Source organism: Peromyscus eremicus, chromosome 8a, assembly GCF_949786415.1.
Source record: "Peromyscus eremicus chromosome 8a, PerEre_H2_v1, whole genome shotgun sequence".
Classification (NCBI taxonomy): Eukaryota; Metazoa; Chordata; class Mammalia; order Rodentia; family Cricetidae; genus Peromyscus; species Peromyscus eremicus.
In genome coordinates this window covers 10675139-10702117 of record NC_081423.1, presented here as the reverse complement: position 1 = coordinate 10702117, position 26979 = coordinate 10675139, and the positions used below count along the sequence as shown (strand labels likewise).

The window sequence follows — 26979 nt, the reverse complement described above, 5'->3', positions numbered from 1 at the left end:
TTTGTTCCTCTACTCCTGCCTTGTCCCACAGCACTCTCTGTGGACTCAGAGACTGGTGAGTTTCCAAGGGCCTATGAGTCCAACTGGAGAGGAGGAAGCTTTGGCCAGGGAGGGGCTTAAAGGCTGGCCAGAGGACAAGGTCAGACTGGGACAGAGCCTGTCTGTGGTCTAGTGTTCTCACTCTACCTCAGTGGTTTACCTGCTTGTGTTCCAGGAAGTTCCTAAGGGGAGAGGGAAGATGAAGTAGGCTAGAGGCAGGGCCTCCTCCATATTCCTTAGCTCCCGGAATCTATCTGCCCACTGTCTAGAGGGGACTGACTCCCTTCCTTTCCGTTCCTGTGTGGCTTTTTTTTTTTTTCTTTCACTTTGCTGATCTACGGGTGCAAAGCTCTGCACTAGACCCCGTCTTGCCCTCAGGGTTCTCAGACACTTTGGAGTTCTTATTCTTTGATCCTCCTCACAGCCCTCTCAGGCAGCAAAGGCAAGGGCTATCAATCTCTCTTGAAATGAGGAAACAGACACAGTAAACATAAGGCGTTTGTCCCACAAGCCATTCCTGCGGAGTTCTGCCTGGGAATGGTGTCATCACACCTACAAAGCTTTTCAAGCACTGAATCCAGGCTCTGGGGTTGGGCCAGTATGTAGCTGTGTTTTATAAGATAATTCTAGATAATACCAAGGCCTAAGACCCTCAGCCCTAAGTCTTCCTCAGTACCAAGTAACAAGGAGCTCCGTCCCAAAGTTGAAAGTGGAGGTCAAAAGAACAGATCTCAAAACACAAGAGATTTTTTCTTTATTTATCTGTTTTGCGCTCACCTCAATGTAAATTCCATTGCAGGTTGTCTCTTTAGGACTTTGGGGGTGGGGGTGGGGACAGGGTCTCACTATGTATCCCTAGTCAACCTGAACTTACTTTGTAAATCAGGCTGACTTTGAACTCAGAGGTTCACCTGCCTCTGCCTCCCAAGTGTTGGGATTAAAGGCGAGTTCTGGCTCCTTAGCAATCTTTAGTAAGGATCGGCTGAAGTTACTCTCCTACATGCTTTCTCATCCATTTGATCTGAAACTGTGACGGTCAAAGTCACTCATACACATTTATGCAAATGAGCCGTCAATAGTAATAAAGATGCCAGTGGACAAGTCTTTCCTGGTTGTACACTTTATGAGGCGTGCACTGGCCTTGAGGTACACAGGAGTTCCAAGTCCCACCAGTTAGTGGCCCTTGACCCACAGGTCAGCTTCTCACGGGCCGCGTCTCCAAAGTGACTGGAGACACATCAGAACCCATGGCGCTGCTGCTGCTGTTCTCACCCTTTCCAAAGAGTGTAGCTCAGATGGCAGAGAGCTGGCCCAGCACGCAAAGCCCTGTCCCATCTCCAGTACTGCATAAACTGCATGTGATGCCACATGCCTATGATCCCAGCACTTGGGAAGAGGAAACCAGAGAACCAAAAGTTCAAGGTCATTGAGTTTAAAGCCAGCCTGGGCTACATGAGACTCTGTCTCAAAATAAAAATGAAAAAAAGAAAAGAAAAAAAGATTAAGTCATGCTGCCTCCAAGTGAACTGATAGAAGGAATGCTCTGTTGAAACTGTTTTTATGGAGATCAGCACAAAAATCCTCACAAGAGTCATTGTGGAGTGATGTCCTCACTCTGGAAGGACTAAGGCCAGGGCAAAGAATGAATGCAGGGTAGAGTCTGAGAGAGACCGAGGCACGTGTCCGGTTCCCCTGTCTCCCCACCTCCCAGCCTGAAGAAACTGAGTCTCCCTGGAATCTGTAGGAAAGGGTGCCGGGAGAAGTGATCGTTTAACTTCTGGGTAGCAGCAAGGAGATAAATACCCAGTGGGAGCAGAAGGAGTGCCGCTCCCTCTAGCTGCCTTGGGTTGGTCACTGGGGCTCGCAGCTGAGGGAGCAGTGAGACCAGAGCCACCTCTTTCCCAGCCAAGGAGGCTGGAGAAGTCTGCTTGATTCTGCACTTGGGAACTGGATCTTCCTAGTCTGGGCCTGAACCAAATCTTTCCCTGGCCACACCTCACAGGCTAAGAAGGCTCCTGACCCTTAAGTCAAAAGAGCAGTCGCCCTGGGTGTACTCGGAAATCCAGAGAGCCAGGCTCTGGTCTTTGCTGTTGCACCATCTGTATGACCTTGGACTATCCCTAATCCTCCTGTAGCAGCCTTGACACGCTCACAAAATGCAGTGCATCGCCGTGTGGTGGAGGTGCATGCCTTTAATCCCAGCACTCAGGAGGCAGAGGCAGTCAGATCTCTGTGAGTTTGAGGCCAGCCTGGTCTACAGAGCGAGTTCCAGGACAGGCTCCAAAGCTACACAGAGAAACCCTGTCTCAAAAAAAAAAAAAAAAAAAATGCAGAGCATCCTGCCGTGCTTTGACCAGCCCCTTGGAGCACTTTAAACATCAAATGATGTTTAAAGCATTCGACAATCTGCTAGAGCACAGGTGGTGGGGGAGGTCCTGTAGACCCAGGGCTACAGGATCCCCATGACACAGGGCAGCAACGGGATGTCCAGGAAGAGTCCTAGTGAGGGACTACCCACTGTTGATAGTGTAGCAGAGACCAGGGGCCTCAAACTAGACCAGGGATTCTTTGCAGTGAACACCTGCATGGATAAAGGGATTTACTTCAAGACTCACTGTGTCACACTGCAGCTTCCATGATGAAATATTACCTTTTTATCCCTTTTTTTATCTTAAATTTTTTTGTTTTATTTTGGGAAGGAGGTTTCAGGGGCAGAGGTCAGATTCTAGGGGATGGGAGATGAGTGGGATCAGAATGCATGATGTGAAAGACACAAAGAATAAATAAAAGAAAAATATTTTTAAAAAGCATCCAACAAATGGTAGGTGTGACACTTACTATTTCCTAGAAGAGCAAAGATCAAGTCCCAAACACTCCAAGTGGCTGCAACAGAGCCAGCTCTGGACACAGGATTGCCCCTCACTCTACTCCTTTGGACCTTCTGGGTCTGGGAGCTCACCCAAGAGGCCAGAGAAGGTCTTTCTACTCAGAGCTTCTCTCCAGCCACAAGAGCTGAGGTGGGATCTATAGGGTTTGTTGTGGGTACTGATAGTCTTTTGAGGGTCCAGCTGGTCCAGGGACATGAGGAACTGGAGGTACCAGCTCTGCAGAGGCCAAGAGTTCATTCTGATGAGCCTAATGGTAATTCCTATGATCACTATTCCATCAGCCTTGACTTACCTAGAAACATCTGAGGCTATACAGAATCCTCCCATACATTTCAGATCTTGAAGTCACTGACGTGAGGTAACCATGCCTGCACTTTACCCCAGTGCAGATCACACAAACACACAGATCCGTCCTAAGAACTATATCTGTCTGAGACTGGATGGAAGGCCCTTCCAAAAGCAAAACAAAACAAACAAACAAACAAAAATGTAAGGGCCCTTCACAATAATAAACCCTTCAAAGGCCGGGCGGTGGTGGCGCACGCCTTTAATCCCAGCACTTGGGAGGCAGAGCCAGGTGGATCTCTGTGAGTTCGAGGCCTGCCTGGGCTACCAAGTGAGTTCCAGGAAAATAAAAAAAATAAAAAAAAAATAAAAAATAAACCCTTCAAAGAATGCTGCAGTCCTGTAGACCATGGTGAGTGAGGCCTTTGCCTCAGAGACAGGGCCAGCACAGTGATAGCTCTTGCTTAATAGGAACTGTGTGGGCTGCTCAAGTGAAATCAGAGCTAATGCTTGCAGGGTTTTGAAGGACCTTATACACCAGCCTGTAGAACCGACCACAGTCAACCTTCCTCATCACCTCCTGAGCTGTGCTCAAACAATTCAGGTGAGAGGAAGGACCATACCTAGAATACCAAGCAAGCAGCACCCAGCAGTACCAACACTGCTGCCCACTCTGCCGGCAGGATAGCCTCCACAGCTCTTACCCCCAATCGCCACGGAAGCTGCCCATTCTGAGGTCTGGTCACAGTGAGTGAAGGAGGAAGGTCAAGGCAAAGACAGAGGTTGGGGTCAGCAATGGACAGGTAGTGTACCCTAGTCTATAGACCCTATGGAAAAACTGCTTCCCACTTTCTCCCCTGAGAATATCCCCAAATCCATGACGGAAGAGTTCCACTTCTGGGCTCTTGCATCCATACCCCCACATGTTGATTTTTAGCCTTATAGTTATTTTTGCTATAGAGACTTCCAGAACTGAAGAAAAATTATAAATTAATTAGTTTAACTCTTATTTCACAAAGGAGAAAAAAAAAGTCCAGGGAAGGAAAAAAGGGGGTGCTAGAAGTCCCCCAGAGAGCAAGTACAAGCCAGGGCTAAGTACAAACTCTTCTAACCTGTCTTCACACACGGTTCCTAACCAAATACAGCCCCCTTTGCTAACCTTTCATGCCCACATTTCATCGTCTTCCTGAGACCCTGCATACCTAGGCTTGCTCACTCACTCCCCTATTTGTCTTCCCAACAAGCCAGAAACATCTAGAGTAGGTTTGAGACACAATTTTGTTTGGAGATTTTAGGAGGGATTCAGTTGCGGGCCTGAGTAAAGCTTCCAACCTTCGCTGGGAAGTCTTTGAAATTCCCAAGATCACAAGAGGTTGTAGAGACGATCTCACTAGTCATCGTCAGAAGAGTCAAAAGGGAACAACCCTAATGTTGATGTTGCGTGGACAGGACAAACTCGGAGCCTCCAGAGCAGTGGCTCCCAACCTTCCTAACGCTGCAACCCTTTTACACAGTTCCTCATGTTGTGTGACCCCAACCATAAAATTATTTTCATTACTACTTCATAACTGTGATTTTGCTACTCTTAGGAATCATAGTCATAATGTAATATCTATTTTCCAATAGTCTTGGGCAACCCCTGTGATAGGGTCATTCAACTCCTCAAAGGAGTTGAGGACCACAGAGACCCATGGGTTAAGAACCTCTGCTCAATGGGCAGTGGGTGGTGGTGCACATCTTTAATCCCAGGACTCAGGAGGCAGAGGCAAGCAAATCTCTGAGTTCAAGGCCAGCCTGGTCTACAAAGTAAGTTCCAGAACAGTCAGGGTTACACAGAGAAACCCAGTCTTGAAAAGGATAAAAAAAAAAAAAAAAAAAAAAAAAAAAAAAAAAACTTTAGAGTAAATCCAACTATTCCCCTGAATTCCCCTTCCTGGGACGTCATCAGAAACATGTCTAACGTACTCAGGCCTCCTAAGGCCGACCACTCCAGGAATCTGAGATTTTCCCCTAGTGGCCTGGACCCAGAGCCTCAGACACTAGGACAGGCCCCTTGGAACATGCCCTCAGGCCCCTTCCCACAAGGCTCCCTCTCTGGACATCTGACCCTTCAGAAGTCATTGCAGGCAGGTCAATCTGAAACCAGCCTCCTTCTCTGGTGACTTTAGGTGTCACTAAGAACCTGAACTCTGTGCACCCCACCTCGCCTATTCAATTACCAGATTAGGCTCTTGCCACTTTTTTTTTTTCTCCTTTGTGAAATAAGAGTTAAACTAATTAATTTATAATTTTTCTTCAGGTCTGGAAGTCTCTATAGCAAAAAGGTGAATCCTTTTTCTTTGGCAGCCTGTGGCCATGCAGAGAGCCACAGCAGGCCATATACTCCTGAGATCCTGTGGGGCTCACCCTAGAGGAGGAAGCTAAAGCAAAGGGCAGAGCTAAAGCAAGTGCACACTGTACACTCCCTGCCCAGGTGGACCCTCCCTGGCCAGTGCTGAGGACTCAAGGGGCTACACAGCAGGTTACAGAGCTTCCTGCTGTTACAGTCCTTCAGTCCACTCTGGACCTGGGCCAGATCCCTGCACCAACCTGAATACAGTCCCGCGTTAGTCCCTAAGGTCAGCAGAGTCCCACAAACTTGGCAGCCTCCAGGGGTAGAAATTCGGGGTGGTGATGTTACTCAGTTGACAGTGTGCTTGCTTAGAATGCATGAAGTTCTGGATTTCATCCACAGCACTCCCTAAAATCGGGAACTGTGGCACATGTCTGTAATCCCAGCACTCAAGGCAGAGGCAGGAGGATCAGAAGTTCAAGATCATCCTCTGCTACATAGTGAGTTCCAGACCAGCAAGGACTACATGAGACACTATCTAAAAAGGGAGGGAGAGAAGAAAAGGGAAGACTCTAGAGATGGCTGTGTGATTCTGAGCACTTGCTGCTGTTCCGAGTTCAGTTCCCAGCACCTACACTGGGCAGCTTACAACTGCCCACAGCTACGGTGCCAGGGGATCGGACAGACACACACACACACACACACACACACACACACACACACACACACACACCTGACAGCCTCTTCTGGTTCATTAGACACATGTACAATACACTCACACACACACACACACACACACACACACACACACATGAGTAAAAAAAAATAAAAGTAAGCTGGGTGATGGTGGTGCACACATTTTATCCCAACACTCAGGAAGCAGAGGCAGATGGATCTCTGTGAGTTCCAGGACAGCCAAGGCTACACAGAGAAACCCTGTCTCAAAAAAAAAAAAAAAAAAAAAAAAAAATTGAAAAATAAAATTGAAAAATAAAAATAAATCTTAAAAAAAAAAAAACAAAGAAAGAAAGAAAAGGAGTAAAAATCCGTTCTCTCACAGTTCCAGAGTCAGAGTCTGAATCAAGGCATCGGCTGGACCCCACTTCCTCTGAGCCCTGCAGGGGAGGGCCTGGCTTACAGCTGCCTCTTTCAGTTTCTGTCTCCATTGTCATGTGACCTTCTCCTCCTCCTCTTCCCAGGGAGCCTACCCTTCTCCTAGGAGCTCAACTACAGCAGCCACAATGGCCCCATTTGCAAATCACAGTTATCTGGCTTAAGGCTTAAACATGTCTTTTAGGGGGTTATGATCCAGCTCATAATTGGTGTCGTGATGGCCTTTATGCCTGTTCCCTTTGCTAGCCATGCTGGTACCACACCCCTTTTGGTTTGTATCACTTAAGGCCAGGTAGCTCTCTGACTCTGGCCTCAATTCACTCAATGTCCAGACTGATCTACACTGAGTAACACGACAAGACACAGACCCTGACCCCTCTGGTGGTGACCCACCTTCCAGAGTGACATCTCCAGGAAAGGGGCCATGCCCAGGACCTCTTTAGATTTATGTCATCCATGCCTGAAGAGCTGTTATTCGAATCACCTTCACTCAGCATGACTTTCTAACTACTCTCCAAAATGCCTGTCTCACTGTCAACCCCTGTCCCAGGTCCAATTCCTGCTCATCCTTCTGAGCTCGACTTTGAGGCTCAACCCCTAGGAATTTCCCCGCCAACCCTCAAAGTTAGGTGTGTCTATTCTGTGTTCCTGAAGTACCTGTCACCTTTTCCCCCAGGGAGATGACAGGTGTTTGGCTGGGACGTAGCAGCTGTCCCTGCACTCTGAGCACCAATGGATGCACTGAGAACATGTGACAGTAAGCCTCCTTTCCCGGTCAGTGTTTCTCAGGGCTATCTGAAAAAGACCACACAGCACCCCTTCCCGTGCCCCTGTGTGTTTCCCAGGCCAGAGGAATGAGTGATGTCCCTCCTCAGTGCACCCCTCCAGTTGTTCTTGTGTCATGCAAAGGAAGAGCCAAAGCTCCACAGTGACCAGAGGCCCACACCCTCTGCCCTGCTTCCCTGTGACCTCATCTCTTCTCCTGTACCACTTGACCACTCTGGCCACACTTGAGAACTCTTGCTCTTCTTGGGCCACCCCAGTGTCCCTCCTGGCTCACTGTGCCTCCTGTCCCCTCTTCTGAGTATGCTCTTCCCAGACAATTCTGTTCTGATGCTGCCAACTCTGTAAGGCTTATTCCAGCTTGCCCACTGCAGATGGTCTCCCACTTAGCCTTGCTGTTTTTCTCTCCCTGGTTTTATTTTTCTTCACTGCAACTACTCTTTTCTCATACACTGCATAACTTACATAGTTTCTCCTTGGTTGGAACTTGTTTCCTTAGCACCTAGAATGGCTATTTGTGTGGATGGATACAAAATGAGTGGATGGAAAACAGATAGTCGGATGGAAAATGGGATAAATGGTGGCAAAATGAAAGACCTTTTTTCAACTTGGTAGCAAAATAGTTCCATAAGACAAGAGAAGTGCCATTGAGCCGTGTCCTGAGGCCAATACTTAAGCTCCACAGACCTAGTTCTCAAGTGATTAAAGGGCCCTAGAAGAGTGACTTTCCTATCTTACCATGTAATAACCAAGTGAACAGAATTGCCGAACGAAATCTCCTCCCCTTAAAGACATTAGGGTCTGATTAGAGGAAGAGATGAGTAGGCAGGAAGCCAGAACTAACCACCCAGCATCAGTCCCCATGCCTGAGAAAGGACTGTGGACAACAGAGGTAGCTGCTGAGTAGTTGCTCGTGAGATCTGAGGTTATTTGGGGTCAGACGCTGCAGGAGACAAGCCAAGTGTGTGAAGGAGCAGTAGTTATGGTTAAGAGGACAGGAGAGAGCTGGACAGAGTAGAGCACACAATGCCAGGCTAACAAGGAGACCAGTGGGTTCCTTGAACTAGGTCACTGATAAACATTTGTTGTTGTTGTTGTTGCTCTTTTTTTAAAAAAAGATTTATTTGTATGTGTTTGTGTGTGATTGTGCTGTGAGTATGTGGGAAGCTGAATAGGCCAGAAAATGGCATCAGATACCCTGAAGCTGGAATTACAGGCAGTTGTAGGCCACCTGATGTGGGTGCTGGGGCCCAAATTCAGATCGTCTAACAGAGCAGCAAGTACTGATAACTACTGAGCCATCTCTCCAGTGCCCACTGGTGCTCATTTCTGAAAAGGTCTGGAGACCTACCCTGAGCAAAGGTTGGAAGTAATCTCCCGACGCTGCTTCCTCCAGAACCAGGATGCGCCACAGTGCCCAGCCTCTAGAACTGCTAGGTGCCCAGACTCAAGCTTGGGCACCCCTGCTACCCACATGAGGAGCCCCAGCTACTCTACTGTCCAGTAGGGAACCTCTGCTGCTGGCAGAAGGTCTGTGAGAATGGGTGCCTCACAGGGTGGTCCTTCGGAAGTTAATTTTGAGCAGCTTCTGTGAAAGAGGCTTCTACATCCCACATACCCCTCCCTGGGCTCCCACAACACCCAGGGGCTGAGATCAAGAAGGGAGATGGATACAGGGTCTCACAAAGAGAGCACAGTGTGCATAGATTTCCAGCTTCTGGGTTCTTGCTCTTTCTATCACTAGCCATCCAGAAAGCAGTTCTCCCCCACTTGGAATCCTCCACCTCTAACTTGTTCCACAGCTGAGGCATACTCAGAAAGTCACCCTCCCCTCCAGCACCCTTACAAGCTGGGCAGCTGCTCCTGGAATTCTCCGCTCCAGCCAGCTGTCCATACATTCATTTCACGTTTCCCTTGGGTGTGTCATCAGAGCTCCAAATTAGCCATCAGGTCATTGTGGGGGCCACAGGAGCAGTAGGGCCAAGACAGCAGGTGCACCTCTGCCCAGCAGAAGACTATTGCCCAAGGGACATAAGAACGAGACATTTGGAGGTAGCAGCTGCCAGAATCCTGAGGTTTACAGCTAAGACTGTAGTGGGTTGAATGGTGTGCTCTCAACATGGGTGTCCACCATGACCTGAGAATGTGACCTTATTTAGAAATATGATTTTTGTAGATGTAATGAGTTAAGATGAGGTCATGTTAGTTAGGGTGAGCCCTAAATCCAATGTCTTTAATAGCTTTATACGATAGGGTTAAAACATAAAAGCCCAGACAGGGAAGGAGGCCATAGGAAGGCAGAAGTGAGATTGGAAAGGTAAAGGTAGAAGCCAGGAACACCAAGGGTTACTAGTAGTTACAAGAAGCTAGAAAAGGCACAAAAGCTTCCTCCACAAGGGCCTTCAGAAGTATAGCCCTACCAATGCCTTGATTTGGATTTCTAGCCTCTAGAACTGAACAAGAATACATTTGTGGGTTTGGTTTGGTTTGGTTTGGTTTGGTTTGAGACAGGATTTCACTGTAGACCAGGCTGGCCTTGAACTCACAGAAATCCACCTGCTTCAATCTCCTAAATGTTGGGATTAAAGATATGCACCCACACCCAGCCATTTCTAATGTTTTAAGCCATCAAATTTGGGGTGACTTGTTATGACAACCACAGAAAAATGAGCAGGACCTAAGCCTGGCCCTCTGAAATCTGCCAAACATCCCCCCACACTAAGCCAGATGTGACTTCACTAGTCCCAGGCCCTAGTCCCTGCCCTACAGTCCTGGCGTCAGCATGCTCAGAAACCTGCTTTGAGCACCCTCCCAGCCACAAAGCCTGCCTGACAAGTGTTCCCCTTCCCTGCTCTCTCTGGCTGCTTATTTTTAGCCCCTGATTCCATCTACCTTATATGGTTCTCTGTTCGTCTCATGAGTATAGACTCCCCCTCTCTTGGTCGGTAAGCTCTTTGAGGACAGAGAATCCCGAAGATATTAACAGCCCGAGCAGGAGTGAAATGCTGATAGAGCCCTTGGTTGTTCTTGTCCCATGATATTTGAGGAAACTGCAGCACATGTCGCTCAGCATGAAGATGATCCGATACTGCCACAGCCCTGTTAACGTTAACATTAAAAAGCATCTAATATCAGGCTGGAGAGATGGCTCAGAGGTTAAGAACACTGGCCGTTCTTCCAGAGGTCCTGAGTTCAATTCCCAGCACCCGTATGGTGGCTCACAACCATCTGTAATGAGATCTGGCTCCCTCTTCTGGCCTGCAGGGATACATGCAAACAGAACACTGTATACTTAATAAGTAAATAAATCTTTAAAAAAAAAAAAAAAGCATCTAATATCAAAGAACATTCTTTGAGACAGTGTCTCACTATACAGCTCTGACTGTCTTGGAACTCACTCTGTAGACCAGGCTGGCCTCGAACTCACAGAGATCCACCTGCCTCTGCCTCTGAGGGATGGGATTAAAGGCATGCACCACCATGCCTGGCTCAAAGAATATTTTTAGCATCTGATAGACTTTATTTATTTATTTATTTTAAGACAGGGTCTGTGTATCCCAGCCTGGCCTCGAACTCACTATATATCCCAGTATACTAAGATGACCTTGAACTCCTGGTCCCCCAGTATCTATCTCCCAAGTGCTAGGATTACAGTCACATACTACCATGACCAGTTTTTGCGGCGCTAGAGATGAAGCCCAGGGCTTTGTACATGTTAGACAAGCACTTTGCCCACTCAGCTGTTTTCCCCCAGTTCCCTTGTTCTTACGTAGCCACATGGTCCCCATGTTGTCAATAGTTCAAGTATTATTATCCCCAATTAGTAGGTAAAGAAATGGGTACGAGATGAGTACGGTGGCACATGTCTATAATCCCAGCATTTAGGAGGTCAAGGAAGGAGGACTATGAGTTCAAGGCCAGCTACATAGAGAGACACGAGAGACACTGTTAACGGAAAGGACAGAAGAGGAAGAGGAGGAGCCAAGGGTTTGGCTTTGTCAGTCAAGCTTTTACCTATTGCCATCTAGGGAAAATTCTACTGGAGACAACTGGGCAACCAGGTCCTAACCAATGGCCACTTGGAAGAGGACCAGGGGCTGCAATTTGGCAGTGGCCTGCTGGAGGAGGGAAGGAAGGAGGGGACTCCCAAGCAAGCTCCGGGGCTCTCCCCTGGCTCAGTTCTGGGCTGAGCTCCCAGCACAACCCACTTCCTGTAAGCACTGAACTCCAGGCCAGGCTTTGCCTGCACCTGTTTGAACTCAAGAGTGCTATCCCTGCTCTAGAAGGATACCAAAATAGCTGAGAGGGAGGAGAAGGGGGTGGGTCTAGTCAGAGGAAGAGCAGGCTAGAGAGACAGCCACTTAGCTTAGCATTCAAGGCCCTTCCCAACTGGCCGCAACCCATCCGTGTGGCCTTGTCTCCCCTGAACATGAGCTTCCCATTCTAGCCAGTGTGGCTCTCATCCTGTTCTTGCCGATGCAAAACTCGGAGCTTCCCCATGCCTGTAGATAGTTCTGCTTACACAAATCATCTGCTCATTCATTAGACATTATTAAATGCCTTCAGTGATCCGAGCTCCATGCTAAGGATTAGTAATGCAGTACAACAGTCCCTCTGGGCTTGCAGGGAGTATGTTCCCAGGCCCCCAGTAGAGGCCTGAAACCACAGAGTACTGAATTCTATATAGGCTCTTTTTTCCTGTACATGCATATCTATAATGAGTGTTAAATTTTATCTATTTATTTGTTGGTGAGGAGGGTGCACACATGCCATGGCACATGTGTAGAGGTCAGAAGGCAATTTTCAGGGGTTAGTTTTCTCCTTCTACCATGTGAGTTCTGGGGATGGAACTCGGGTTGTCAGGCCTGGCAGCAAATGACTTTGCTTGCTGAACCATCTCACTGGCCCCATACAGTTTTAACTTACAAATTAAGTACAGTGATGGCTTGGAGATGCAGGTCACTTGATAAAGTGCTTCCTGGCATGAACAAAAGCCCTGAGTTCCATCCTCGGAATCACATAAAGCCAAGTGTGTTCATGCACACATGTAATCCCAGCGCTTGGGAAGGGGGAGGCAGGACTGTCAGGAGTTCAGGGCCATCCTAGGCTGCATAGTGAATTTGATGCCTGGCTGAACTACCTGAGACCCTGCCTCAAGAGGGGCAAGATGGGATGGCAGCCGGGTGGCTCAGTAGGAAAGGATGTTTGCTGCCAAGCCTGGGTAACCCAAGTTTGAGCCCCAGAAGGACTTAGTCCCTCAAGTTGTCTTCTGACTTCTACACATACACCAAGGCATATATGTACATATGTGCAAACACACAGAGAAATAAATCAGTGTAATAAACTTTTAAATTAAGCACAGTGAGCTGAGGCTCTAGCTCAGTGCCAGAGTGTGTCCCAGCATGCATGAGACCCCAGGTTCAATCTCACAGATGTACTGTGAGAGAGTGGGGTCCCAGTAAAAGAGTAACAAATTAACAGTTAACTAGAACAATTCTAACTATATAACAATATACTATATGGAAATAAATTGAAACAGTGGTCAGCAGAGCAGTGCCATTACTCCTGACTCTTGAAAGACAGAAGCAGGTGGATCTCTGTGAGTTCCAGAGCAGCTAGGCCAAAACTATAGTGAGACTCTGTTAAAAAAAAAAAGTTATTTAAAATTTATGAATTGTATATTTCTAGGATTTTCCTAGAATCTTTTTGAAGCATGATTGGTCATAGTAACTGAAAACAAAGCAATAGATTTTTAAAAACAAACAACAAAGACAAGCAGTGGTGTGGCGGCGCACGCCTTTAATCCCAGCACTCGGGAGGCAGAGGCAGGCGGCTCTCTGAATTTGAGGCCAACCTGGTTTATAGAGCAAGTTCCAGGATGGCCAGAGATACACAGAGAAACCCTGTCTCAACAAACAAACAGACAACAACAAACACTACTTATTTACTATGTAAGAGAAATAATAAAAGTCCGGTCTCTTGCCCTCTGGAAGCTGATGGTCTGATAATTGTCCCTTCCTACAAGCTGACTCCCTCCTCAGAGCTGACCTTCCTAACTATCCTCTGCACTCCAACCAGAGTGTAGGCTGCAGGGGGTGTTAGTTACATTTTTTAACAGTGCAAGTCATCTCTCCAAATAGAAGGTCATCTCTTCAGGGCAGAGACACAGTCCATTCCTGCCTGTATCGTGTGGCTCAGCCAGGACCTTGAAGATCCTGAGAAGGGTCTGGGAGAGCTAGAGACCCCACATCTGCCTCAGCTCTCCCTTCTCAGGGGTAAATACCCCCACTCCTTGTACTCACTCAAGTTCCCAGAGAGTTTGGTCATTTTTGTTTCTTCCTCAGACTTCTGATTACATCCTGACCAGACTCCACCTCAGTCTCCTTAACTAAAGGGTGTTCTCAAAGGAATGTAGTCACCCACATTCTGCAAGTCTCTGATGGACCTTCTACAGCCAAAGATCGGCACATAGCCCACACTCACACAGTAGCTAGCATACTCCAAACTGAGGGAAGAAGCAAGAACTCTCAAGGAGGCTGTGCAAAGAAGACCCTGGAAAAGGAGTGGAAAGACCCTTAGAGAGGGCCAGGAATCCCATCCTTGCTAAGACAGTGTCCCATAGAATACTTCTGGCCTCATTGATGGCCACCCTGCTGTCCTGAACCCCACACAGCACCATCTCAGGAAAGACAGACTTCCAGAATGGCTCCCACTAGCATCAGTGTCTTCTTGTCCTCAGAATCTGGCTGTGGGCATGCTCACCCCAGGGCAAATGAAAGCATCCCTCCCTCCATACTAGCTGAGGAAGAACTGGTAAGCTAGAGTGAGGGACCCGGTCTAAGGCACTGGCCTTGGAGGTGTGAAGGGTTGAGCTCTCAGCCCTTTAATTCTGATTAAATTCTGACCAAATTCTACTTATTAACTATTTATATTCAAGTTATGAATAAAACTAATACAATGTTACTTGTACTTCTGGTTTAATTCTGACACTTGAATTCTGATTCTCCATGAAAGTTTTCTATCTTGCAACTGAGCAGCTCAGGAACGGCTGCTCTGGGAAGGAGGGTGAATACACAGGTTGACAAGTGACAGGCATGTCCCCCGAGGTGGAAGGGACCTGGAACCTTGATTGTAAGTAAAAACCACCTTCAGAAGTGGAAAAGAAAGAGGAAGAAACCAGATGGATTAAGATTCCTTGCCAGGCATGGGGGAGCATGCCTTTAACCCCAGAACTCAGAAGACAGAGGCAGGCAGATCTCTGAGTTCGAGGCCAGCCTGGTCTACAGAGTGAGTTCCAGGACAGCCAGGGCTGCACAGAGAAACCCTGACTGAGGGGTGAGGGAGAGGAAGACTCCTCAATCCTACAGAAACACAACAATCAGGCCAACAGGAGAGAAACCAGTTTCCAAAAACTCAGATGACTCTGACAGTCCTATTTCTTCCCTAAAGTGTGCTTGTCACCTTCCCCTGCTGAGCACACCAGGCTGGGGTGGACCCAGGGGACTGAGACCTCTGGAACACTGAACAAATCCAAAGCCCAGTTACAGTTGAGTTCCCGTGGCTCCAATTCTTCCTCATCACCAGGCAGAAAAAGGCCCACTCTACAGCGCAGCCTGTGTGCTCAGAACCCATGGACTATCCCCTGTACACTCAGAAGTCATGGACATCCCCTGTGTGCTCAGAACTCATGGACATCCCCTGTGCACTCAGAACTCATGGACATGCCCTGTACACTCAGAACTCATGAACATCCCCTGTGCACTCAGAACTCATGGACATCCCCTGTGTGCTCAGAACTCATGGACTATCCCCTGTGTGCTCAGAACTCATGGACTATCCCCTGTGTGCTCAGAACTCATGGACACCCCCTGTACACTCAGAACTCATGGACTATCCCCTGTGCACTCAGAACTCATGGACATCCCCTGTGCACTCAGAACTCATGGATATCCCCTGTGCACTCAGAACTCATGGACATCCCCTGTGCGCTCAGAACTCATGGACATCCCCTGTGTGCTCAGAACTCATGGACATCCCCTGTGTGCTCAGAACTCATGGACATCCCCTGTGTGCTCAGAACTCATGGACATCCCCTGTGTGCTCAGAACTCATGGACTATCCCCTGTACACTCAGAACTCATGGACATCCCCTGTGCACTCAGAACCCATGGACTATCTGTTGACTATATTGTGATTAAGGGGTGCCACAAGCCTTGCTCACCAAAGCAATGGGAAATTCCGCCTGAGAGATGCATTCATTCCTTGAGCTAAAATGTGAACCCTCTAAAACAAAGAGTGATCAGAGAAAATGACAATCCAAACTGCTGAGCCCTGGTCTTCCATGGCCGTGCTTGTAGCTTTTCCTGACTGCACTACATTAGGTAGCGGAAGTGAAGGACAGAACAGGTGCTGGCAGAGAGGCGAGAAGTGAGACACCAAAGAATTACAGGCCCTGCAGGGTGGATGCTTCCTGAAGACAGGCAGCTTCAGCTGCAGTGCCTTTGCGAGAAGCCGGGTAAGGAAAGAGCTGAGGATTCTGAGGAGCCCCGGCTCTCAATGCAGAAATGAAGGACTCAAGCCTTAACATCTAAGGTGCTCTTCTTGTTCATCCCCCCTTGTCCATGAGAAGGATGTAGGCCTCACAGCCAAGGTGAAACCAGTGGGGAGACCTGAGCCTAGGTGCCTGTCTTCATCCCACAAGGAAGAATAACAAGATCACCCTCCAGGTAACTCAGGCCATGTGCCTCCCCTGTCAGCTTCCACTTTAAAAAAACAAACAAAACAAACAAAAAAAAACAACCCACGAATCCAGATGGGACCAGAACGCACAGCTTTACCCACAGTCGATTCAACAGGCATTTGTTAAGTCCATGTCCTGGAGGATGGAGTCTGAGGCAAGTTTGTTTTCTACGAAGCCACTGTGCCTGAAGGTAGCAGGCCCGCCAGCGCTCACTCTGATGAAATGCTGGCTTATGGCTCCCGCTCCAGCCCCCTCTTCCAGGCATCTCACAGTCCTTCCTCAACAGTGGAGACTAGCTTGGCTCAACTCAAACCCAGAGTGGCAAGTCTCCCTAACTATACACAGCTCCTGGAAGATTTGTCTGGCTCTCCATTCCATGGCCTTGCATACCTGCTGGAGCAGTGGTTCTCAGTCTGTGGGTCACGACCCCCTTGGCAAACCTCTATCTCCAAAAATAGTTACATTACAATTCATAACAGTAGCAAAATTACAGTTAGGAAGTAGGGATTAAAATAATTTTATGGTTGGGGGTCACCACAACATGTATTAAAAGGTCGCAGCGTTAGGAAGGTTGAGAACCGCTGTTCTAGAGACATCCCCAGTATAGGCCAGGATCCCACAGGCATACTTCCTAGTTCAGCTCCTTGGATAGCATGGGCCAGTGGGGCTGATTCTAACTCACGATACCTGTCCAAGGCCTCTTCAGTGCTTCTCCTCAGGCCTTTTGTGCCCTGCTTGAGTATTCTTAGACACCCCATTTGCCATCTCCTTCTTGTCCTTTTTTTTTTTTAAGTTGGGTCTCCTGTAGTCCAGGCTGCCTCTGACTCACTCTGTAGCCCAGAGTGACCCTGAACTGCTGATTCTCTTACCTTTACTCCCGAGTGCTGGCAGTACCAGCGTTTGCCACCATCCCAGTGTTGTGTGGAGCGGGAGTTAAACCCAGGCCTTGTGTGTGCTAGGCAATCACTCTCCTAACTGAACCGTAACCCTAGCCCTTCCCTATGCTCTTCAGCCTTTGCCTTTCCTCAGGACCCTTCCCTGTTGGCTCAGAAACATGCTCAGTGTCAAAGTCTCTCTCTGTCTGCAATGCCTTCTGGCCCCGAATTCTGTTACTGGCTTTTATCCCCCCCGACTTAATCTTTAAGTCCCCACATCTAAATATGTTGCCTCTGTGTGATCACTAAATACTCTTAAATCCCTCATAATCTGCCGGTGACCTCTGGGTTGTCAAAATCAACACCTCATCGTTCCCCACGTCTCTGTGACATTTCATCTCCTTGACTGCCCCTTCCTCTAGGAGACATCCTTTCCCTTGGCCACCAGGCCACTCTCTCTCCTTGTATTCCTTACCATCTTTCTGAAATTCATTTATTTATTATCTTCTTCCTCTTCCTAATCTTCAATTCCAGTGTCCTTCCAAGATTAGTCCTTGGTCCTATTTCCTCCCTCTGTAATGGCTCCCTGCTTCCCAGCCTTGAAGGTCTTTGTATAAATGAGTTGTATCTCTACATTTCTAGGCCTAGTTTTCATCTAGTCCTAGCTCCAATCCATCTTTCCTCTGTTTTTGTTTGTTTAATACAGAGGCCCTCTACCAGTCCAGGATGACCTTGAACTCATGATCCTCCTACCTCTGTCTCCCAAGCTGTGTCAATATACTCAATCTAATCTCATCTTTCTGAGCACTTTTAATCCCCATCCAGATGTCCCATGGACTGTGGCACTCAAAATGACCCAAATTGAACTTTGTGTGTATATAACAGGGTCTCACTACTGACTGGCCTGGAACTCACTAGGAGACCAAGCTGGTCTCGAACTCACAGAGACCCACCTGCCACTGTCTCTCCAGTGCTAGAATTAGTCATGTATCACCACACTCAGTCCAAACTGAACATTTAGAATGTGTTCTCTCTTACATAGCAATGTCTTTTTCTGACAGTTCCTCCAGTGACCTAAAGGAAGCCTGTTGGGGCTTCCTGCAGCCTACTCAGGTTGAGAAGTCTGGCTTTGGGGCCCTAACTCTGTCAGGGTTGCCTCTTCGTCCTACTCACAAGTTTGCTGGGGTCTTCATTCTCTGACTTATCCTCCTGACGTGGCTGACTGATCAGTTTCCCCAGCCCTACTTCTCCCAGTCAGCATTACCAGGTACATTTTCTCAGAGTCCTCCATGGTTACCCACTGTCCACAGAATAGTTTCCTCCTCAGCCACCACTCAAGGCCATCCACACTTCACTCCATGAGGTCAGCTCATCCTGTTCCCTTTACATGCATTCCCTTCCTGCTGTCTTCTCATTTCTGAGCCCTGCTTTCCTCAAGGCCTGGCTCCATCTTCCTTCATCTAGAAATACTCCTCAGGGCCAGCAAATGGCTCGGCAGGTAAGGGTGCTTGCTGCCAAGTCTGATGACCTTAATCACATCAGCAAGACTCCCAAAAGTCCTCTGACCTCTACATACATGCTGTGGCACATGTATGCCCCTCCCTAATCACTAAACATAAATATTATTTATTTCATAAAAAGACATTCCTCAATCCACTCAGCTCAATAACCCTCCTTCAGCTTCTCATGCTGTCAAGTCTCCATTATGACAGCATCTTATCAGCCCAGGGATAGCTGTAAAGAGGCAGCTGTCTTTCCTTCCTTCTAGACCCAAAGGCATGCCAAAATGTCTTCTGGATTCCTCCAGTATGGTACTTTAAAAAAACAGCGGGCACGATAAAATACAGGACGACTTTATAAAATGATGAACAAGCAGGCTGTGTGGATGAACGGCTTCAGATACTCCAGCAACATTGCACAATAGGCTCAGACTTGGGTGGAGTAGAGAATGTGCCCACCCCCACAGCAACAGACCCCGTTCTGCACCTCACACTCTCCCAGCTGTGACTTCATTCCAGCCGGGAAGCGCAGCGTCCAGCCCCGCCCCCTCTCGGGCCAAGCCAGCAGCAGAAGCAGCCATCTTGTCCATCTTGTCTCCCTTTGTGTCCACAGGAGCTGGGGCCTTCTCAGTCTATACTCACAAGCAGGCACCAAATGGCCAGCTGGCTGCAACTGGCCTTCTCTTCACCTCCCTCAGGAGATAAGTGGGGAAAGGCACAGAGAAAGAGGGAAGAGACCCGAATCCTGGTTCTGGCCCACCATGAACTGGCCAGCTATCTCATATATGGGACAAAAACAGAATTCCCCAAACTGTGGTTCCCCGTGGCACTAGGAAAAGTGTCCTGTTTCGAAGGGATGAATCCATAAGCATATCCTGGCATAGCACTGCACAGAATTCAGGTGGAAAATGGGAGACAAGATGCACTTGGGCTTGTCCAGCTTTCTCAAGCTAGTAGGGGACATCACTTTGGAAGCCAGAAAGGTCAGCTCCCAAAGGTCAGCTCTGAGGTCAGCCCTCTCCCCAAGAACCCTGAATTCACTCCCCTCAAAGCCTCCCAACAGAAGACAGTAGCAGCTGAACTGCCCTGTGGAAGAGACAGGAAGTTTCCTTCTGAATATACCAGCCTTATAGGAGTGACAGCCTCAAGGAGTGACATGGACACATTGCCCTTGGCCTATAGACAGGAACCCCCAGCATACAGCAACTCCTTACCATTGGGATGGCAGAGGGGGGTCAGAGAAGGATCAAAGATCTGCAAACCAGGGCTGAGATGGGTATGGGGGGATGAATGGACACAAAACCCCTAGATTCCTGATCAAGGAACAGGAAGCGAAAGTGTCATGAATTAGCCTTTAGCGATACACACCAATGGCTTCATCCACAGCAAATGGTTTCTTAGCAGCACCTACTTACCCAACCCTAGGGAGTCAAAGGATCCAAAGCAACATTCTCAGAAACTTCCTGGGTGGCCTCATCCCCGGCCCCTTTTCACATCCACCCACAGGGGCTGTCAGAGGGAGGCAGGCGGGGAGGACACAGTTCCCCAGCAGAGGAGTGCTAGCACACTGAAGCATGTGCCTGTCCCTGACTGGAAAGGTCCCTTCACTTCTCTGGGTTTTCCTCTCCTTCACTGTCCACAGAAAACATTGATGAAGTCATCTCTAGGGTTCTTGATGAGACCCAGCTCCCTGCCGTGCTTAGACCACGGAAAGCACTAAGGTAATTACAAAGGACTCAGGGCAGCAGGACAAGGGTGGAGCCCAGAGGATCTGGTAACAGGAGCCATGGCTGCTCCAAGTCCTGCTGTAGGTCCGTGTGACTAACGGCTAGAGAAACAGGGTCTTCTAATGAGAAGAAGAGGTAACAGAGGCTTCAGAGTCGACCACCCAGTCTCGAGGAAACGTGGGAGCAATGTGGGTAAGATAAAAACAGGTAGAGTTCTGGGGTTCCTAGCCTTGGAACTGGGGTGGGGCTAGAGGAGACATCTGCTCCTTCCAGCCCAGGGCAGAGCAAAGCGGGAGGTGGATGACGGGAGGAAGAGTGGGGAGAAGAGTCCAGGTGCAAAGGCATGACCTTTGACCAGGATGGCAAATTCGGGGAAAATCAGCCACCGGGAAAGATTGCTGTTATAAGGGCATAAGGAAACGGTCTGGTGTCTTATAACTCCCACGAGCCACCTTACCATATCCAATCTACACAGAGCAGTGGGCACTGAGCTGAAGGAGCAGGCAGGGGAAGCTGCACACTAATGGACAAGCGGGAGCAGGCTCACACCGGGTGCAGGAAGGCAACAGCCTGGGGTAACATTCACACAAAGCACATGTCTCTTTCCCCCATAGCAAGAGCTCTGAGCAGAGCTTTTGGAATATTCTGGATATCCACTTTCCTCTATATGAAGAGAGAAAATAAAAGATGCCCCTAAAAGGACAGAAATTCTTGGGACTCTGCTATGTGGAGGCTTCAAGGTGGCAGCCGGGGCTGGACCCAGCAGAGGAGGGGCTGGGAAGGGCGAGGGTGGCAGTGGCTTCAGGCTCAGGATCCAATTACAGGACTGTTTCCATACTTAGCCATCTGACAGCCGCTTGGAATACTCACCACTCCAGCCACCACGGCCCCACAGACCAAATTAACTCAAGGGCAGACAAGGGCAGGGCCCAGCAGCAGGCTCAATGGCCCAGAGGCCCCCAGCCTTATCTCTTGCACCCCCAAAGAGTGGCTTTTGTTTCTCGTAATGCCTGTTCTCTTACTAGAACTGTACCTCTGTAGCTCCATAGTCTCATGAGACAGAACCTTAAAGATCTAAGACCAGACCCACAAACCTCATGATCTCATGTGCAAAGACTAAGTCTAGTACAGGAGACAAACCGGGGTGTCCTAGATCCCTAGGGGGAATCTTAGGGCACCTCCCCCAAAGAATCCCTAAGGGGAAGCCAGCCTTGGGAGTCTCAAGAACAAGAGAGGTGGAAAAATGATCCGGTGTCCCCTCCACAGCCTATAAATAATCCCCATGCTGCAACCCAAGCATGTCACACAAAGTGCTGAGATGTCAAAGGAAAGCCACGACGTGCAGAGCTGAACCCCCTTCTTGACGAAAGACCCTGCCCCTCAGAGAGCTCTCTTCCGTTCCTCTCTGCATCTGTCCAGCTGCTGCAACACAATCGCCAATTCTCAACTTCCTGTTCAATACTACCCTATCCTGACTCCAGTTCTGTCCCACTGTTCATAAAATGATTCCCAGCTTTGCCTACAGTGTCCCACTCTGTCCATGACATACAAACCTAAGTCACTAGCTAGAACAGAGTCCTCTGTCCTATCTCCCACCAAGAGGGTAACTCTGAACCTCCAGTCCGAAGATTGTTATTTTTATCCATCTCACAGATCCCTCTAGGCTTGACTTGGAGGGTCCTCTTTCCAGCATGTTCCAGCCAGACTCCTCTCTCTGAACCTGGCCCAGACCTCAGGACCATCTGCTCTTATCTCTTCTTAGAACCCCTCATGGGCTCCCCAGTTCTCTCTAGCATCTCATCCTGTGTCCCAGGCTCCTGTGAGAAGGGCAGCAATACCAGCATGAAGCAAAGTTCTGCTGTCAGCCTAGCCCCTTACTCCAATAAAAACTTGGGCACATCAGGGGCCCAGCGGGAGCCATTTGTGCAGGGGGCATACCTGCTTGTCCTGAAAGCAGCAGCGGGGCCAGGCAGCAGCAGAGCAGGAGCAGCGCCCTCATGGTGACTGCCAAGAGAGCCCAGCTGCTCCTCGCCTCTATTTATATGGTGGGTGCAGGCGGCCACAGCGGGCAGTGGAGGGCGGGGAGAAGGGTCACACAGTCACTAGGGCAACTGGGCAAACATGATGGGGAAGCCACCCAGACCCCCAGGACTACTGCAGGTGTTGTCCTAGCCTCAAGCACCAGAACCCAGAGCCCGGTACCGGCCTCTCCCCACATGCCCAGGATCATTTGATCCAGGGTAGAGGCTAAGGGGATAAAGTGAGATGGCCCTTGGGCTGAGGTCCAGGAGTTAGGAACTTGAGTCTTCCTAGAATATTTGCTGCCTTAACCTAAAGTCTCAGACAGGTCCAGGACCTGGAAATTCCTCCAAGTGAAGGAATTATCAAACGAATCAAAGCCAATCCTATTTGGTAGTCACTGATCTGCAATCTAGCAAATAGGAAAACCCTCAGCCTCTGACCTTTGAGGTCGATGACTACAAGCTTATCCTTCCAGGGCCTCTGCATAGAGAATGCTGAGCCGAGGGAAAAAGGGGACTTAGAGAAGCGCCTAAGTGATGTGATGTCAGTTGGAGGCAGAGAGACAGATCCATTTCCAGTGGGTGGGGGCTCCAGAATGTTCAGTCACCTCTGCAAAGTGCTATTTGATGCAGTCTTCCTCTGGGCTTGTGGTAGCCCTGGAAGCCAGATGTAGGAAGCTGAAAGACAACAGATGCTGGCTTGTGTGGCTATGGGGACAGTGTCACCAGGAAGGAAGGAGGTAGCAACTGGCCATGGAGTAAATGAGCTAAAAGTAAACTAGGCATCTGTTATGAGTTACATTTCTCAAAGTTTGTTTTTATTGTACTGGAAATTGAACATAGGGCTTAGAGCATGTCAGAACACTCTACCAGAGAACCACATCCCTAGCCTCTGTGCTTTTCATTTTTAATAAGCTCTGTAGACCAGGCTGGCCTCAACTCAAGGATCTGCCTGTCTCTGCCTCCCAAGTGCTGGGATCAAAGGTGTGCACCACCATGCCTAGTATACCACACCTATTTAAAGGGTACAAACTGATACAATTTGACCTACGTCTGCAACATCATATGTGCCAGCACAATTAAGATAATCAACAGATCCCTCTCCTCACACTCTGGCAACCTCTAATCTACTTGCTGTCAATACAGGTTAGTTTGTATCTCATGACTATGGCTGTAAAGGAAATCAATGTTCTTTATCTGTTTCTTACTTAACACAATTTTTTTGTACACATTGTATCAATAGCTCTTTCTTTTTTATCAATGAGTAATCTTCCATTGTATGAACAAACCACAATTGGTCATCTACTCACCTGCTGATAGACATGTGAGTTGTTTCTAAGATTAAACTATTAAAAGTAAATTGTTATGAATATTTGTATGCATACCAGTGTACAGATAGAAGCTTCAATTTCTCTTGGGTAACTGCCTAGGAGTTGTAGCTGGAGTTTTCACCAGTCCTACCTGGCCCACGGTCAGGACAAATCTCTCTCACCCACCAGTCCCGCAGCCTCTTAGACCCAACCAAGTAAACACACAGAGACTTAAATTACTTACAAACTGTATAGCCGTAGCAGGCTTCTTGTTATCTAGTTCTTACATCTTAAATTAACCTGTATCTATTAGTCTATAAGTTGCCACGTGGCCCGTGGCTTACCGGTACCTTACCTTACATCTCGCTTTTCATGGCGGTGGCTGGCAGCATCTCTCTGCCTCAGTCTTCCACTTCCCAGAATTTTCCTCTCTCCTTGTCCCGCCTATACTTCCTGCCTGGCTACTAGCCAATCAGTGTTTTATTTATTAACCAATCAGAGCAACACATTTAACATACAGAACACCCCACAGCAAGGAGTGAAATAGTTGGGTCATATGGTGTCTGCTTAAACTTTTCCCAAGGTAATTTACTATTTATGTTCCCAAAAGTCTACTCTTTTCCCAGCCTAACACTTGATATGGTTGGTATATGTGTTCCTGGGAATGGAACTCAAGGCCTTCCATGTGCTAGCCAAGAACTCCATCACTAAGCCATGCCTTAGTCCCTTACCTTTAGTGATTCGTTAGATGTACAGGTGTAGCTCACTGCAGAGTTTTATTTTTTTTTAAACAGTTATTTTTAGTGTGTGCATGTGTGAGCACTTGAAAGGGTGTGTGTGTGTGTGTGTGTGTGTGTGTGTGTGCACGTGTGCACACATGCCATGGTACACACAAAGCTCAAAAGACAGTTCTTTCTACCATCTGGATCTTGGGAGTTGCACTCAGGTTGGTAGGGTTGGTGGCAAGTGCCTTTACCCACTGGGCCATCTCATCTCATTGCAGATTTAATTTGTATTTCCCTAATAATATTGATGTTTTCACTTATTTACTACCTATTTCTTAGGTATACATTTTGTGAAATGCCTGCTCAAATTTTTTATTCACTTATTATGAGATCTTTTGCTCAGTTTTGGCCCATATATGCTGGATACAAATCCTTTATCAGATAGATATATGTTTATAAATATTCTTCCCTAAACTGTAGCTTGTCATTGCCTTCACTTAAATGCCTTTGAAGGAACAGAAGTTCTTGATTTTTTTTTTTTTTTTTTTTTTTGGTTTTTCAAGACAGGGATTCTCTGTGTAGCTTTGTGCCTTTTCCTGGAACTCACTTGGTAGCCCAGGCTGGCCTCGAACTCACAGAGATCCGCCTGGCTCTGCCTCCCGAGTGCTGGGATTAAAGGCATGCGCCACCACCGCCCGGCAAGTTCTTGATTTTTATCAAGTGCCATTTACCAATTTTTCTTTTATGAATTAAGTTTTTAATCTAAAAAATGCTGTCTTATCTAAAAACTCTGCCTCAAAGTCACAGATTTTCATTGATATTTTCTTTCTTATATGTAGCCCTGTCTGTACTAGAATTCTTTATATAGACCATGCCAGCCTTGAACTCACAGAGATCTACCTGCCTTTGCTTCCCAAGTGCCCAGTGATTTATTTATAGTTTGTGTATGAGTATTTTGCCCACATGCATGTAAGTGTACTGAATGTGTGCAGGGTGCCTACTGAAGCTAGAAGAGGGGATGGTTGTGAACCACTGTGTGTAACAGGTCTTTCTTGGGAGTGTTAGCTCCTGAATATTGACATGGTGACTTTTTATTAATTATGAAAGCTTGTCCTTAACTTAGGCTTGTTCCCAACTAGATCTTAAAACCTAAATTAACTCATTTATATTAATCTATGTTTTGCCACATGGCTCATTATCTCTCCTCAGAACCATACATCTGACTTCCTCTGTATCTGGCAGGCAAATCTCCCTCCTCAGTTTCTTTCCCAGAATTCCTGTCTCTCCCGGAAGTCCTGCCTACCCTCTCTTGCCTAGCTATTGGCTGTTCAGCTCTTTATTAAACCAATCAGAAGGTGCCTTAGGCAGATGAGGTAAAATAGAGACACATCTTCACACAATATACAAAAAGATTTCCTCAACAACCCTGTAGGAGCTAGAAACCAAATTAAGGTCCTCTTCGAAAGCAGCAAGTGTTCTTAACCACTGAGCCATCTTTCCAACTTCCAAAGATTTTAATCTTAATCACTAAGATTATTCACTTTTCAACACATACACAAAAATGAAGAGACCAAGAGTACAATTTAGTTTTTACATATGGATTTTCAGTTGTTCTATTACCATTTACCAAAAAGGCTAGTTTTTAATTGAGATTTTTATTGATTGTATTGAGGATTAATATACAAACATTTCAATGTATACTTAATCTGTAACACATATACTGAAAATGTAAAATGTCATATATTGTATGGGTTTTTTAAAGTTATTCCAGTGGTGTTCCAGTTTTAAGCTTTGAGGTAAATGCTGATAATCTTTACCTGTCACCAATTCAAGGTTTGCTTGTTTTTAGATTCATTTATTTTTATTTTTATGTGTATGGATGTTTTGCCTGCATATATTTTTGTGCACCATGTACATGCCTTGTGCCCACAGAAACTAGAAGAGGGTTTCAGATCCCCTGGAACTAGATGGTTGTGAGCTAATATGTGAATGCTGGGAACTGAACTCAGGTCCTATGGAAGAATAACAAGTAGTCTTAGCCACTGAGCCATCTCTCCAGACCATTTGTTGTTTTTTGAGACAAAGTCTCACTATGTAACCCTGGTTACCCTGGGACTCCCAATGTAGACTAAGCTGCCCTTGAATTTAGACATTCACATGCCTTTAACCCCACCACTGGGAGGCAGAGGCAGGTGGATCTCTGTGAGTTCAAGACCAGCCTAGTCTACAGAGTGAGTTCCAGGGCTCTATGGAAACCCTGTCTTGAAAAGCCAAAAGAAAAAAAATTTTTTTGCTGGGTGGTGGTGGTGCATGCCTGTAATTCCAGCACTTGGGAGGCAGAGGCAGGTGGATCTCTGTGAGTTCAAGGCCAGCCTGGTCTACAGAGTAAGTTCCAAGACAGCCAAGGCTACACACACACACACACACACACACACACACACACACACACACACAACTGTCTCAAAAAAACCCTAAAAATAGTAAAATAAAATAAATTAGACATTGCCTTTGCTTCCCTAGTGCTGGTTTAAGGGAGGGCACCACCACACCCAGTCAATCCAAAGTGTTTTAGCTTGTTTGTTTGTTTTGGTGTATATGTATATGTGTGCTATGGTTTGTGTGGAGGTCAGATGACAATTTAT

General features: G+C 47.5%; 1 protein-coding gene across 1 annotated transcript in view; it reads right to left on the bottom strand.

Annotated features, from left to right (window-relative positions):
- The window catches only part of Srl (sarcalumenin), a 42789-nt gene extending 20509 nt beyond the window's left edge, over positions 1 to 22280 (bottom strand). The window contains exon 1 of the mRNA XM_059269618.1: positions 22220 to 22280. Within this exon, the coding sequence (XP_059125601.1) occupies positions 22220 to 22280 (61 nt within the window). The remainder of the gene's footprint in view (positions 1 to 22219) is intronic.
- Between the last annotated feature and the right edge of the window lie 4699 nt (positions 22281 to 26979).